We start from the raw sequence: 17,618 nt of genomic DNA, 5'->3' as shown, positions 1-17,618 counted from the left end.
ACTTTTGTAACAATATAAAAGTAATCAGAATTTTTCTGACATTTGCCACATTCGTTAATTTTTTTATGGTTTCTTCATCCATTATTAGGATAGGCAAAGGGTTCAAGCCCATACAGCCATATTCGTTAATATTCAGTAACGTCATATTAATATGTGCTAATAACCTTCAGTTTCTTATTATCAATTATATTTTAATTTATTGAGTGAATATTTTAAAATATGCGAATGGTATTAATAAATTATAAAATGAAAATAATAATCAGTCATTATTTGGCAGAACCCCAGGAACAGTTTACTCTTTCATCAATAAATAAGCATAAAAGAGAAAATTGAGAACCCGATAATGACCTCACCTGTAAAAAGCTTAAGTGTTTATTTTCTGAATAATAATTTATATAACATTATATCATTCTTTGTAAAATAAATAAAATCTCACTTGATTAAATAATATTACTTATTATAGAGGCATTCTTTTATTTTAGATAAAATGACAACTTTGCTCAAAAGATGAACTTATATCGTTAGCGGTTCTGAGGAAAAAAATAGGAAAAAATCTAACAAATCTCCTCAGTAATACGTGAGTGCTTATTTGGTAACAAGGCTTTATTTAATGTAATATATTAATGTTTCTGTTAATTATCCCTAAAGTTAATTATTATTACGTTTTACTTCAATCGCGCGTAAAGATTACACGCCCACACATTTTTTTTATTTTTCAATAGAGCTATAAGAAAAAAGTGTGTGTGTCAGCTCCGACGCACGACTGGAGCTTACTTGTCTTTGAACAGGTACTAAACAAAACAAGTTCAAAGGAGTCGGTTACTAACATACATACAGCAGAAGCTAATAAAAGCGTATTAATAATAAAAAAATAAAGATTTTAAAACTTACAACAACTTACATGTTGTAGTGGTAACTTTTATCAATACTTTTAACGTCCGTGGTGGTGGTGGGTGCTAAAAGTTATAACAATTAATATTAACTGTTAACCAGAAAATAACAAACATTGCTAATAATAAATGCTCTAAATTATGATATTTAACTTCATAGTTAATAGTGATTTTTCTTATGGTCAGGTACCTAATTATTAAAATCTGTGATCAGCGCCATCTATCGAAAACTGTTATGTTGTCGAATTACTCGATAGATTCAGTGTTCGATTTGGAAATACAAAATAGTTATTGAATGTGACATACGATGACGTTTAATCTAGTATTACTTATTTTTTATTTTAAATAAAGTTTAGGAAACTAACGTACATTAGCCACAACACTTCTTAATGCAAAATAAAATAATTTTGAAAAGTAACGATAGGTGGCCGACAGGGAAATACAATGCTAATTGTTGCCTTATTTGTAAACGGAATAGTCTGTTTTTTTTTAAATGAGAAAAACGTTACTATCCGATTTTATGAGTAGGCTTTACTCTCCATATTTTTCTCATACCGGGCGCCTTTTATGGATATCGATTCTTTAGGAGTAAACTCCAAAAAATCCATTGTCTTGGCATTATTGGCACAGTACCTATAAGAATAAATTATTTACAAGAAAAATATGACATAACTAATATTCAACAACAAAGCTTTAATTTTCTGATTTGTAATCAAAAAATAATATAATTATTGGAAGAAGCATAATAATTTTCGTAACACGATTATTGGCTGCTGCACTTACACCGTTGCTCTTAAATGAAAAAAAAATATGTTTTGAAGGGAATATTGAGAACCTAACATTTTTTTCGGGCCCTTTTTGAGGCTCTTTAAGACCAAAGCCTTTGCCTCTATGTTTTTCCTTTGGAAATTACAAACCATTTGCTATTTTCCCGCGCCATTTATTATTATTCTAGTCTCAACTCTCAGTCTTCTGACAAGTCTGAATTTGAAGAACAAGGGAGAATTTCAAGGTATGTATTCAGTTACTTATTACAATAATTATGGAGCTAATAGTAAAGTAATAATATTTTAATGAAACTTAATATTAGCATACAGTTTAAAGAAAGAAACGAAATCTCTATATTATTATAGTATTCGACCGAAAAGTACTTTGATGAATCAAAATACTACAGACTTTTCTCATTGGGATCATAAAAAATGATAACTATAATATAATGATAGACAAATAATGTCCTAAGCTCCACTTACTTACTGTGTCCTTGAGTGTAGCTTTTCGCCTTACTACACCTAATGGCGGCAAATGGCAATATGTTTACCAACAGTTAATATATATATTATTACAACAACTGATACATAAATTCACTAATTGACTTCGCTTATTATCATGTATTTTTCAGATGAACAGATTTAACTTGCGTAAGAAACAAACAATTAGTTACTACGAACAGGACGAGCCGCCCTTCGACGACTATGTTTGTAAGTCACTGAACATATTTTATAAACCGCATTGAAGATTGTTTAGTTTTTATGTCAGCCATCAAATGACGAGCGTGGGACTCACTTTATGGTCACCCACCAGCCACTACCTCCGACTGATATATCATCTTAGAAGATGTGGTATGTTAGATCATTAAACGTCTAGTTGTCCATGAGAGCTGTGAAAACGTCGAAAAAAATTGAGGTTGACAGTTAATCTCTATTTTGAGCAAGGCACGCACAATAAAGTAACAAACCTGGCCTGTTTTCATCGGTTGTCTAGGAGCAAGAGGCTCTAGCTAGACATATAAATTATGTAAGAGTAGTTTGTGTTATCGCGTTGAAAACATTTCATAAGTATTCATTATTATTATTATTTCAACCAGTGGGAGGTTTCTTAGCAAGGCATGCCGGCTAGCTGGCCTTTGCAGTATCTAATTAATGCACAAGTTTTATTAAATTTCGGTTTGAAGGGCTTAGGTTAGTGAAATTACTGCGTTAATGATACTAACACATTACATTATGTCTCCAGGTGACTAGTGCAATTGGAATTTTGTGTTTTACAAGAATACTGAGCGTTACTCCATTTTAATGGGCAGGGATGATCACTTAGATACTATTTGCAATCGTAGGTATTATATACAAAAAACAATTTTTTAGAGTCGGCTCTTGGTCCAAAAATGAAAAACGAAACACAACCATTAACTATCTACTTAGTATAATAGATACATATTATCATGCATGATAATTTCACATTAATAATAACCACTTTAAAGTAGACCTTTTCTTTCAGCATTTTTACGAAGCTTAAATAAAGTTCGCAATCTGTGTACAGATAAACACTGCACAGTGTTTTTTTTATAATTCTTATATTAAATATTCTCCAATTTTGAAATATCGGTCCGTCCGGTGAAGTAGGTGAAGAACAAAGCTCGCTCGTGCGTCCCTCCTGGTTAGTCACACTGGCGTGGCCACCGTGCATACTTTAGGCCGGAACGTTTTAAGTCGTCGTCTGTCGTCTGTCGCTCCAAGTCGCTAGATGGTACCTATCGCATTACAACTGCAGTAAGCGGCAGCATGCGTCATTACTCATTTCTGTAAAATTTTGTCTATTATCTATTCTGTAAAATCACTCGAATTTTCGAAGTATCCATCTTTAGTGTCTTGCTCAATAAAAAAACAACTAAAGATAGAGATAAAGAAAGAGTAAAATCGATCGTTGTTAATAATAATCATAGTAATAATCGAATGTTGCACATTTTTGAAAGAAAAACTACATAAGGTTCTACGTCAATTCGAAGTTTCTATCACAATTAAACGGCAATTTCATACTTTTGTATGTATTTATAGATGTTAAGGTATAAATCTATTAAAAATGAGGGGGTAGACATTAGCCTATTTTTGAAGCTTGTCAATTCAAAAATAGTACGTATTTTGGAAATATGACTCAATATTACAATATAATATTGTGTACAGTTTGTCCTTCGTGTCGAGATTATGTGTACGAATACTGCGCTATACATGGCCCGTTACTGATCATACCGGATGATAGGGTAAGTGGAAGCTATTATACCTACTCATAACGTAACTGCAGTTACTATCTCTATGTGCGACGTACTGCCACCATATCAACTAGGAGATTGGTGGACTTGGGGATTGTGTATCTATTTTAATTAATAAATATTTAATTCTCGAAGTCTTGCTTCTAAGGTGTCTAGAGAATACCAGTGTTGAGATGTAAATGCTGACTACACACCATTTTAGTTCTTTAATGTCCATATTGTTATTAGTTATAAGATTACTGTAACCTTTTTGAACCAAATAAACCTTTAAATTATTAATTATATCAATATTAACAGGTTCAGCATTTTACAAATAATAGAATTCAAATTCAAAGTGATTCAATAGATATAGTCGTATGTATCTACACTTTAACATTTATTTTACCTGGATCAGTAAAAAAAGTAAATAAATTATGAAGGTGTAACTGTCTACACACACTTTTTTTAATATAAGTGGAGGCAAACTGGCAAGAGTGGTGAGGCGGCCGCTCATAGATATCGGCAACACTAGGTGTCTAGAGATGAGTTGTCGGCCTTTAAGGTGGAAGTATGCTCTTTTCTTGAAGGTGGCTAAGTCGTATCGATTCGGAAAAACAGCAGCAGATAATTGATTCCACAGAGCGGCTGTGCGAGGCAAGAAATTTCGCGAAAATGCGGTAGTAGAAAACACTGTAAATAAGAAGTAATAATATTATGTATACATTGTGGCATGTGAAAATTATGCTGAAGACAAATAAATATATATAACAGGATTTTTCAGGGTTGTTGACTCACCCTAAACTGAGCACTACGCATGGACTGGCAATCGCTATTCCTTTAATGTTGCAACAGTCTATAGGCGGTGATCACTTTCAATTATTGTCCTATTCCATAAAAATCGGTATTACAAAACTTTACTAAGATAAGTTTATTACGTTCAGGTCCCTGCCGTAACAAACCTCCCCCCGATAGTACCCAGGGCAGCCCTGACCGTACCAAGAGTATTTCTGCATTTAAATGTATCCACTATTAGAGGTAAGTTTGTTAAGTTCATCGTTTTTCAAAAAGAAGATTGTAGGAAAGAAGTAGAAACATTATATATATGAATCATTGATGTACAGATAACGCCACTAGTCGTGAACACGCATTGCATTGATCGTTCTTAAGCGCACTCCACGAAAGGAATATTTCTACCAAATTGAAAGTCTGGGTCTGTATGGTTCAGGAAATAGCGTGATGAGTTAATACTTAATACATGGGTGTAAATCTCTTTTATATTATATATATAGGTATTTTTTTATTGTATTTCTTGGGTAGTAACCTAAAACGATACAATTTTAATTACCATGGAATAAAAGGCGCCGGTTTGGGAGTATTCGCTACGAGAACCTTACCACGTAATGTGCGGTTTGGACCGTACAGAGGAGTACCTAGTAAGGACGCTGCTTCAAACTACTGCTGGCAGGTGAGTCTATTAATACAAGTTAATAATTACCTTTTGGGATACCTTCATTTTCACGCTACGATAATGGTACGCTGGCTGACGTAACACTACTCCACTTTGTATTTACTGCTTTCTGCAACCAATATCCAGAATTATATTATGACACGCCACAAATTATGCTTCTATTTTTTATATTATTATGTATTATTATAATATTATTACGTATACTTATACTTACCCAATATAAATGTGAGTCCACCGTAGTGGACTCTTGTTTTTATGTTCAAGCAACAAACTGAATGATACAAAAAAATAAACAAAACTTTTTTTTTTGTTGTTGTATTGTGTTTTATACTGTCGGTTATATCCTCAGATCTACACGTGGACGCCGCAGACGGGAACAACTCGAATTGGATGCGGTTCATTAACTGCTCTAGACATTGGAGTGAACAGAACCTCATCGCGTTCCAGTACAAGGGAGAATTGTACTACTGGTAACATTTTTAGATTTTGCTTATATCATATCACGCGTCGTCTGAGATTTTAAAATTGGGTCAAAAGACTAAAGCCTGCAGGGAGATACAGGAAGCCTTAATTAAAAGATAAACAGAACTCAATTAAAAAAAGTCAAAGTTATGAAAGAAGAACTAAGCAAATTATACAAAGAAAAAAAAATTATATAATAATCTTATAAATCAAATAATAAAGAAGATAATACATGTACAAAGAAAGCATTTAATGGACTTAATCATCATTAACTATGATCTACAAACTAGAACGTAAACATAACATCACAAATAGAGACGCAATTATAAAGAACAAACAACCAACCTACTTAATAAAAAAAACGTTAAAGAAAAAGGAAATAAACTATCTTGCAATCCACCAAGTACCTGATACTGAAGTATGATCTAAAAGTTTACGAGCATATAAAGAAAATAAAGGCGGAAAAAGGTCAAAATCCTGAGGCAACAACTAATCAAAGCATAAAAGGAGACGCATCTGTTCTTACGTTACATCAGACAACTATTTAATATTATAGTACAAAACAGGGAATCCACTAGACATAGGAAAATTCAGAGCGATAAGTCTAATTCAAATTCAAATTTAAATATTTTTACTCAAACTAGGATTTAAAATCACTTATTGAACGTCAAAAACTACCCATTCAAAAGAGACTCCCTCAGACCCGAGAAGAATGGGCGCAAGAAAGTGTGAGGGCTTTTTTTTTAATATAAAATATGGATTACAATGTGTTGTCGTACAATAAACATTTATAATTAAAGAGCCTGAGGGTGTTCGCTTTATTCCCAGTCCGTGGTGTCATTAAGAAAATCGTTTATGCTATAATAACCTTTCCCGCACAAACGTTTTTAACAATTCTTTTAAATTTCGTAACAAATTTGTTTTGTACATTTTCTGGGATCATATTGTAGAAGCATATACATCGCCCAACAAAAGACTTACTAACTCGACCCAACCGAGTAGTAGGCATAACAAGTTTATGTTTGTTCCTCGTGTTACAGTTTCTTGAAAATTCCTCAATGTGCTTATGTACATACAGAACATTATCAAAAATGTATTGAGAAGCAACAGTCAAAATGTTTATTTCTTTAAATTTTTCTCTCAATGATTCTTTAGGACCTAGGTTATAAATCGCGCGAATAGCCCTCTTCTGCAGCACAAAGATAGTATTAATATCGGCCGCACTGCCCCATAACAATATACCATAGGACATAATACTATGAAAATAACTAAAGTATACTAATCTCGCCGTATCTATGTCAGTTAACCGTCTAATTTTCTTAACCGCATATGCTGCAGAACTAAGACTATTCGCCAATCCTTCAATATGGGGGCCCCACTGCAATTTGGAATCAAGAGTAATGCCAAGAAATACAGCAGATTCCACTGGTTTTACCACCTCTCCATTTAATAAAATATTCGCATCTACATTTTTGACATTTGGCGCGGTGAATTTAATATATTTGGTTTTATGACTATTTAACAATAAGTTATTGGCGCTAAACCAGTACACGATGTCAGATAGAGCATTGTTTACTTCGTCATATAAAACTTGGCTTCGTTTCACTTTGAATATAAGTAAAGTGTCATCCGCAAACAATACCACCTTGCGTTTTTTTTCTACAAGGTTAGGTAGATCATTTATATAATTTAGGAAGAGGAAGGGTCCAAGAAAACACCCTTGTGGTACCCCCATACCGAGAGGAGTCCCAGGAGATCTCCTGCCATTCACCTCGAGCCTCTGAATCCTATTATTTAAATATGAGATCAGAAGATCGAGTGCAGATCCTCTTATACCATAGTGACATAGCTTCCTGACCAGCGTTAATGTTGAACACAATCAAAAGCCTTAGATAAATCACAGAAGATACCAAGTGCATTCTGTGATTCCTCCCAGGCCTCAAAAATATTCCTGATGAGTTCAACACCTGCATCCGTAGTCGAGCGTCCCCTAGTAAAGCAAAATTGCTTATATGAAGTAACTTATTAGTGTTAAAGTGAGTAAGCATTTGGCTTAAAATATTTTTTTCAAATATTTTACTAAGGGTCGGCAACACTGAAACAGAGCGATAGTTATTCGGGTCAGAAGTGAGTCCCGATTTAAATATTGGTTTAATTTTACTATTCTTCAGAAGGTCAGGAAACACGCCATGTTCAATACAGCTATTAAAAACTAGTGCTAGATATGGTGCTATGACGTCAATAACAGAACTTATTATTTTTACAGATATGCCCCATATATCAGCAATTTTTTCATTTCTAAGGATCTGAAAGTTTTAATTATTTCTGCTGGGCTAACAATACTGAATTTGAAATTTTGTTTACATTCCTTAACATTTTCCAAAAGAAGTGACTCGGCTACACTGGTGGAGGAGACAAGGGTGCTTGAGATGGAAACTGGAATGTCAGATAAAAAATTCTCAAAAGCAAAAGCTACTTCCTGCTCAGAGTGGATTTTTGAATTGTTTATTATTAGATTATTATTGTTAATAACTTTCCAAGTCATTTTTATTTTATTTGAAGCATTTTTAATTATTTCTCTAATATGCATTGACTAAGCAAAGACTTGTCAACCCTCTGAGTAACGGCACGGCACCACAGGATACGAAGTGCCGTTTTTTATTCCTTAATTTATGACTACTTTCATTAAAAATAGCTCGTTAAATATTTCAGCACAATCAGAACTATTCCCCGCAATACGGAGCTGATGGTGTACTACGGAAGTGAGTTCGCACATCGCCTGCACGTCGATATCGGTCGATATAACTCTCCTGTAGACGAATTTGGTAATTAAATCGTACTTTCGTTCATTTATACGTACTTTCGGTCTTTTGTTCATCAAACTACCTTATGTCTGAATACGTATTATAACCGAATACAGTTATGAAAACTTTATAAATGGATAAATATGAGATACTTATTCCTAATGTATGTAAATACTTATTAATTTTAATACATTTCTTTGATATTATCTATAAGTCCCTTACTCCTACGGATGGATAAGATCTTTGAGGGAGACCTTTCTCCAGCAGTGGACGACAGCACTACACGAAAGTTAGGTTATGTTAATGGATCAATTTATACAGGACCTCACGACTAATAATAATAAAAATAAATCCACAACGATGCATGATCTGCTAGTTACTCATAGCGAATGAACAGCATAGCCAACTTAAAACAACGACGCTATTCGGTACCTACCTACTTATAAATAATATTAAAAATAATATACCCTTAAAAATGGCAAAGTAAAAATAAATAAATGAAAGTGAAAGCATGCTTCGTCAGTTTCCGTGACGCAGTCCAAACAAAAATCTCCGAAAATATGAAATACGCAATAGCAAATATTCACTTAAATATAAACTATAAAAACAGAGCGAATCACAATTAGAATCGTCAACTGGCTGTATGGGCTCGAACAATTTGCCTATCCTAATATTGGACGAAGAAACCAAAAAAAAAAGATCTGCAAACTGCACTTTACATGGGCGTTTTTTGTGTACCTTGACTTTTGTCCTGTCCTATGGCTGTTTTACGCCTTTAATTATTTTTGTTACACATGTTTACGTGAAATTATTTTTTTGTATGAATAAACATGAAATCGATTTATATTTTTACTACTTTAATAACTGTTACCTATACTGATATAAAATAATTAATTATTTAAATTGAAAATACCCCATTTTTAAGGGTGTCTCACGAAAGGTGGCATTCAGAAAAACATAAATAATTGTTATGTGTTCTTAAGGAGCGCTGTACTTTTTTTAAAGCAAGTATTAATCTGATCTCATTGCATTGATTTTAGTACTATTTCGATACTGCATTTGCGTGATGACATTTTAATGTAAAAGATATTAGAGTCGCAATGCCAAAACGTAACTCAGTAGAAAAAAACATTATTAAAACAAAAGCAATTATATTTTAACTCAGTAGAACATTAAGATACTTAAGCTGAGACAAATATTAATAACATTTAGCACTAATCAGTTTGCTTTTTATGAGAACTTATACTACTTTCACTTAACTAAGATTACAAGAAAACCCATAAATATCAATTAGTAGTCAATAATTCTTTTTCGTCAAATATTGATTTTGTCACACACGCAATAACACAAAAATTTAATTGTCTTTGGTACACAAATATAAATAAACTCCCACATTGCATGCAATGACATGAATTAAAGTCTTACCATAGACTAACTTCAGCCATTGTATCTTATAAATTGCACGATTCAAGAAAATAAATAAATATTTAAATTTTTTTATTTAGCAACTGTGAATTTTATATTTTTTAAAGTTTTTGGCTTATTATAAAACAAAGAATTGTGTACGCTAAAATTTTCTGTAACAGCTGGACCCAAAAATGGTTAGTCCCTTTACTACTTCTAACCCAAATTCGCTGCCCGAATCGACGTGAAGCGAATACATTGTGTACGGGTCGATCGTTTGGCATGGTATAGAGACTTCACATTGTGTTTGTATAATGTAAAGTGATAGCGCTGCTTGTTACTACATGGTTACCTTCAAAATAGCGCTTACACATTCTTAAAAAAACTGTAACTGATTCTTATCCAAATATTATTTACAAATAACTCACTAAGTAGCGCATCCAAAGTAATATACGTACCATAGGTGACAATAAGCGAGAAATATTCAATATAATTTTGTACTTTACAGTTATACGACTAGCAGCTAGCTATGAACACTACAATAAAATATACGCAGAATTGACCAATCCAAGTAATAATAGTGGAACTCTATTGCTTCCGAGTGGAACTCCGAAGCAATCGGTTGATTTGACGGAAAAAAAGAAAATTATCCCAGTTAAAAAGTCGAATTCAAGCAATGTTAATGGACCAACGCACAATCAAACTATTGTTTCGAAGAGAACTAATAAAATACATTCAGATACAAAGTTTTACGTCAGTATCGTCAGTCAAACAACCAATCAATCTGATAAATTGAAAGAACATAACACATTATATAGAGATAAAAAGTCTCAATCGGATAATATTACTAGAACAACGCCCAACGAACCTGATGCTTCAAAGGTACATAACACATGTGAAATGACTGAATCCAGTTATGTTGGCGGAACAATGTCCAATCAATGTAGTTATGTAAAGCAAGGTACAGGTCAACATAATGGTGAAAAACCATACTCTCGTGATGAGTGTGGTCAGAGTATCACTGCATCTGGTCATTTGACGAACCACAAAAGAATACACACCTGCGATAAACCGTACCCATGCAATATATGTGGTAAGAGTTTCAATAAATCTAGTAATTTGAAGAGACATAGTAGAATACATACCGGTGATAAACCGTACCCATGCAATATATGTGGTAAGAGTTTCAATAAATCTAGTAATTTGAAGAGACATAGTAGAATACATACCGGTGATAAACCGTACCCATGCAATGTGTGTGGTAAGAGTTTCAGTGAATCTGGTCATTTGAAGAGACATAGTAGAATACATACCGGTGATAAACCTTACCCGTGCAATGTGTGTGGTAAGAGTTTCAGTTTATCTGGTCATTTGAAGACACATCGTAGAATACATACCGGTGAAAAACCTTACCTTTGCAATGTATGTGGTAAGAGTTTCAGTGAAACTGGTACATTGAAGAGACATAGTAGAATACATACCGGTGATAAACCTTACCCATGCAATGTATGTGGTAAGAGTTTCAGTGAAACTGGTAAATTGAAGAGACATAGTAGAATACATACCGGTGATAAACCATATACATACGACATTTGTACGCTGAAATTTACTCATAAGCAATCCCTTGTTAAACATTTATAGAAACATATGTTATAATAATAACTTGTATATTTCTCTTGTGTCTCTAGTCTTGTGCCTCCTAGTTAGTTTGTAAATATGAACCGGTTTCTGTGTTTGTCTCAGCTCTAAACAATACATTCGACTACGAATTTCGTATTTGAAAACATCTGAAAGATTTTATTAATTTTTTGGTATATTTGTTTTATTAATTGAACTTTTCAAGGACATTAAAAACTAGGTTAAGTTCATGAAGGAGAATGTTTTAATATTTCAATATTACAATTAAAACCCTTTTTAACCGACTTCAAAAAGGACGAGGTTATCAATTCAATCGATATTTTTTTTTATGTATGTACACCGATTACTCTGAGATTTATGATTCGATTTAGGTAATCCTTTTATTCCCTTAAAAAAATTACATAGTTTGTCCCAGTAGTTTTCATTTTAAGAAAATTTATATGAAAATTATCGTCTACCTGAATTACATAATTGTTTTCTGTGTACGGCTTTATTGTAGTTTTCATTTAGGTTGATTATATATTATTATCAACTGACACTAAAACGTAAAATATAAAAAAAACTACGTTTAATAAAACCGCCTCCAAAAACTGTAAAGTATAAAATAACTTAAAAATTTTATTTAATACACCTCTTATGCAAACCTTTACCTTAAATATTAAGAAAACACTATTATTTGTATGTACTACCTATTGATAGGTTTTAAGGCGGTGCCAAGCCAAATGTAATAAGAAACCTACACTCGCCACGAGTGACTTTGAGCGGGATAGCTTCGTCTAGAATAAAACAATCCAGGTGGAGAGACACGCGTGGCCAGACAACCTAAATAATTACAGTAAGTAAGCTGTTTATAATATTAAGTTATATTTTTGTTTAGGGCTTAGCACTGACTTAAAACCTATCAATAGGTATAACATACAAAAAATAGTATTTTCTTAATATTAAAAGTAAAGGTTTGCATAAGAGGTGTATAAAATAAAATTTTTAGTTATTTTATACTTTTCAGTTTTTGAAATCGTTTTTTTTAAACGTAGTTTTTTTTTGTGTTTTCAGATGATGTATCAGATTCTGGTATAACTAATAAACTAGATAATAAGCTGCGCTTACAATAATTTAAATCGTTTAAATTAATATCGTTTGCTCAGCCGATGACGCTTACGTTATTATTATATTATATATAAACGTATTGCCAAATAATTTAATTACCCCGCGCCCGATCATTGTATGAATTGGCATGTGTATTGAAATGTTATTGACTGAATTATTTGTATATATAGGTATGTATTTCTCAGTCAAAACTATAGATTCCGGATAACTTATCACCAACATTACACCATCTTATTATATATTTCTTTTGTGCGTCTGTTGTAACTGAGCTCCTTCTAAACGGCTGGACCGATTGTTAGGAATCGTTCTGTGTGTCTTCTGGTGGATTCGAGAATGGTTTAGACTCACATTTGAACTAGCTCCTAAACGGTTAGACCGATTTTGAAGATTTTTGTGCGTTCCAGTGAATTTGATTGGTTTAGTTGGGGAACTCCAGCTGGACTGTTTTAATCAAATTTAAGACGTGTGTACAGGACAACGTTTGTCGGGTCCACTAGTACTATATATTCTCCGAAACACCCTTCATCTTATGGTAGTTGTATAGCTAAATTATAGTTAGTTAGAACCCTAAGTATTTTTATCACAAAATTATTAGATAAGGAGTTAAATGCGTACAAACAAACTTCATTTGTATTTAAGTATGATATTATTTAGGTACATACATATTATGTACATGTTAACCAATAACATTCAAAAATATGTTAAAATTTCGACATTTTGCATTGGGTGACACTTCTCAATGTTTGTAGCGGCTTTAAGTTTTATCAATTTTTATTTTTTGTCTAAAATGTGAAAACGAGTGCTGTTTTACATTTTATTTTTTCTTTCTGTATTTGTGATGTTTTTGGCAATTTCAATGAGGGTATTTGATGCCCACATTTTTATTTATTTAAATTATTATTTGTGTTATTCTAATGTACGTAGAAAAAGTGATGTTTTACAAATGTCTTTAGTTATATGTCATAGATTATATTTAACTATAATTTATGTTAATTTATTTAAAAAGATACAAGGCTGATGGTGTTTTTATTTCTGGCTATTAACTGCTTGTACCTCTTTTAAATTTAATATTATAATATTAACATTTATCGTAACCATAATATATATTAAAACTTATTTATTATTAATAACCTCATTTTTTATGATTTTTCCGTCGTTAAGATCTAAATGATCTTCTTTTAACGTTAATTTTTTTTTATTTATATATATTTTTTTTTAAGAGTTAAATTCAAAAATTAGATCTATTTTTTTATTTATTTATTTATATTCATAGACTTATATTCATTATTATAATTTAAAAATTACTAGTCGCTGCTACTCCTCGACTCAATAATGTTGGGGCTACTGAAAACCAGTGCTACATTGGCACCACGCCATTGCAGCTTTTTACTGAGTTAGCTCCATTTGGTGACATTCACTGCCGCACAGTACCTTTTTCGTTTTAAGCTATAAATTGTATTATTTAATTTGTTTTATTTGTTAGTTCTAAGAAATTATTACTTATTTTGGTTTGTATCATTTTAATAATTGTGTGGTGGTGGTTTTTGTTATCAATAAATTTTATTCTATTCTATTCTATTATCCTGAGCAGCGCAGGACCGACCGTCGTGGAAATCTTTGTGGGAGGCCTTTGTCCAGCAGTGGACGTCTTCCGGCTGACGATGATGAACCAGTGGGAGGCTCCTTTGTCCAGGAAGCCGGCTAGATTATGGGCACCACAACGGCGCCTATTTCTGCCGTGAAGCAGTAATGTGTAAACATTACTGTGTTTCGGTCTGATGAGCGCCGTAGCTAGTGAAAATACTGGGCAATTGAGACTCTTATGTGTTAAGGTGACGAACGCAATTGTAGTAATGCTCAATATTTTCGGGAATTCTGAGCGGCACTGCATTGTAATAATATTTTAATATTTTATGCAATAATATTTTAATAACATTACATAATTATTTTCAAAAAAAAATGTTTCATAAAATATTACAATGGAGAAACTTTAAAAAATTTAATGTGCATATACTTACTTATATTTTTATACAAAATAGGATTTTAAATCTCTAAATGGACGTCAAAATTCCGCACCTCAAAAATTCAGCAGACTTCTTTTTTATTCTTACTGTGTATTATATGTGGTTGTATGTCAATAATGATGACTCACGGAATGGGGCGAAGTGAGGCAACCGCCCGTGCACCTGTTGGTGTCAGAAGATGCGTTGCCGGCCTTTAGGTTTTTAGCAAGATATTGAACTTTATCAACAATTTTATCTAGCGACTGTCATATGTCGAAAAATGATGTCACAGAAAATCATAACTTAAATACCGTCAGCATTATTTGAAAACATTTTGTATAATAACTAAACTTAATTATCTAACGAAAATCAATTCAATTTACAAAAAAGAAGTGTATTACATATTTAAAAGCATTTTTTATTTTTATTATTCGTTAGAGCTATAAAAAAAAAAATTTAACTGGCATTATTGGCACGGTACCTATAAGAATAAATAATTTACAAAACGTATAATATGACACAACTAATATTCAACAACAAAGCTTTAATTTTCTGATTTGTAATCAAAAAATAATTTAATTATTGGCAAGAAGCATTATAATTTTCGTTACACGGCTGTTGCACATACACCGTTGCTCCTTTATAAAAAAAAATATGTTTTGATAGGAATGTTGAGAACCTAACATTTTTTTCGGGCCCTTTTTGAGGCTGTTTAGGACAAACGCCGTTGCCTCGATATTTTTTTTTGGGAATAAAAAACCATTAGCTAGGTATTTTCCCGCACCATTTCTAATTACTCTAGACTCAACTCTCAATATTCTGAGAAGTCTGAATTTGAAGAACAAGGGAGAATTTCAAGGTATGTATTCAGTTACTTATTACAGTAATTATGGAGTTAATAGTAAAGTAATAATATTTTAATGAAACTTTATATTAGCATACAGTTTATTAAGAAATAAACGAATGCCCTATATTATAGTATTTGACCAAAAGTACTTTGATGAATCAAAATACTACAGACTCTTTTCTTTGTGTTCATAATAAATGATAACTATAAAATTATGATAGACACATAATATCCTAAGCTCCACTTACTTACTGTGTCCTTGAGTGTAGCTTTTCGCCTTACAACACCTAATGGCGGCAAATGGCAATATGTTTACCAACAGTTAATATATATTATTACAACGACTGATACATAAATATAACCAATTAACTTCGCTTATTATCATGTATTTTTCAGATGAACAGATTTAACTTGCGTAAGAAACAAAGAAATTGTTACTACGAACCGGACGAGCCGCCCTTCGACGACTATTTTTGTAAGTCACCGAACATATTTTATAATACGAGACAGAAGATTGTTTAGTTTTTATGTCAGCCATCAAATGACGAGCATGGGACTCACTTTACGGTCACTTGAAAACTAATTTCACTTGAAAATGGCTGTCATATAGCTGGACTAACAGATGGTTGTTGGACCCTAAGAATAGCGGGAGAAAAGGATTAGAGAGTAAAAGAAAAGTTTGCAGACCAGAAAGACTGGACTGACAATATAGCAGATATTGCTGGGATAGACTGGATGAATCTATGCAAAAATAGAGGATCATGGAAAAATATGAAGGAGGTCTTCACCCAAGGAGGGGTTCCTGCCCGCGATTCCCAAACTTATCAAAACTGTCAAATTTGTCATAATAATCATTGACAAGTAATAATTAAAATGGGTTTGATATTTTTTTAATTTTAATTTATCTTTTAAAAGCTATTTTTTAATTTCAACCGATTACTTTATATTTTATTTTAACATGACGACCATTTATGTCGAAATATTTTTGTTCTCTTAAAATAATTGTGAGTGATTTTTAACTTTATATTTTCCTGACACAATATTATCTTATTTAACCGCTTTGTAAATAATAATACAATGATTAGATATTTTGAAGGTCTCCGTTTAAGTAACTGAGATATACAGCGAAAAGAAAGAGTAGGTATTTTGGTACGGCATAGTATTTTCGTTGATATTGTTTTGGAAAAATAAGTGGCCATTTAATGTAAACGAGTTAATATGCATAATAGGTTAATTATTAAAATTGCCAGTCTATATTTTTGTAAGAAAATAATTCCAAATCTAAGAGATAAGACCCAAAAGATGAATATTTCATAAATTATCTCTTTGGCTGCGAAATAGTTCTTCGTATTCGACTTTTCTACCCTCTGAGTAACGGCACCATATTATACGAAGCGCCGTTTTATATACTTTTATTTATGACTGCTTTCATTAAAAATAGTTTATTTCAAGCTCGTTAAATATTTCAGCACAATCAGAACTAGTCCCCGCAATATGGAGCTGATGGTGTACTACGGGAATGAGTTCGCACATCGCCTGCACGTCGATATCGGTTGATATAACTCACCTGTAGACAAATTTGGTAATTAAATCGTGTTTTCGTTTGTTAATATCTTTGAGGAAGCCTTTGTCCAGCAGTGGACGACTTCCGGCTGATATGATGATGTTGATGATTCTATTAGTCTCTTCTCTTTATGGCACCTGTTCGGTAAATATCTAATTGATATTACAAAATATTAAGTATTCTGCTTTTCGAGAGATTGCAAATGGATATCCAGCTTTCAATAAAAACAAAACCAAAACTGAAGACTTGAATATATATATATATATATTTATATATGTATATGTATATATATCAAGATTTCTAGGGTGTGCGTTATCAGCTTAGCGTAAATAATCGTGGAGTTAAGGGCATTGTCAAGTTGAAATACAAAATCACCCGAGGTGCAGTTTTGAACCACGCATCGTCCAAAGGG

General features: G+C 32.4%; 1 protein-coding gene across 1 annotated transcript in view; it reads left to right on the top strand.

Moving 5' to 3' along the window:
* Window positions 1-17,618, top strand: part of LOC126965482 (histone-lysine N-methyltransferase PRDM9-like) — a 132,956-nt gene that overhangs the window by 20,594 nt on the left and 94,744 nt on the right. The window contains exon 3 of the mRNA XM_050809114.1: window positions 4,851-4,944. Within this exon, the coding sequence (XP_050665071.1) occupies window positions 4,851-4,944 (94 nt within the window). The remainder of the gene's footprint in view (window positions 1-4,850; window positions 4,945-17,618) is intronic.

The sequence above is a fragment of the Leptidea sinapis genome, chromosome 7 (genome assembly GCF_905404315.1).
Source record: "Leptidea sinapis chromosome 7, ilLepSina1.1, whole genome shotgun sequence".
Classification (NCBI taxonomy): Eukaryota; Metazoa; Arthropoda; class Insecta; order Lepidoptera; family Pieridae; genus Leptidea; species Leptidea sinapis.
Note: the sequence above shows the minus strand (reverse complement) of the source record. Positions and strands in the feature narration are given on the sequence as shown.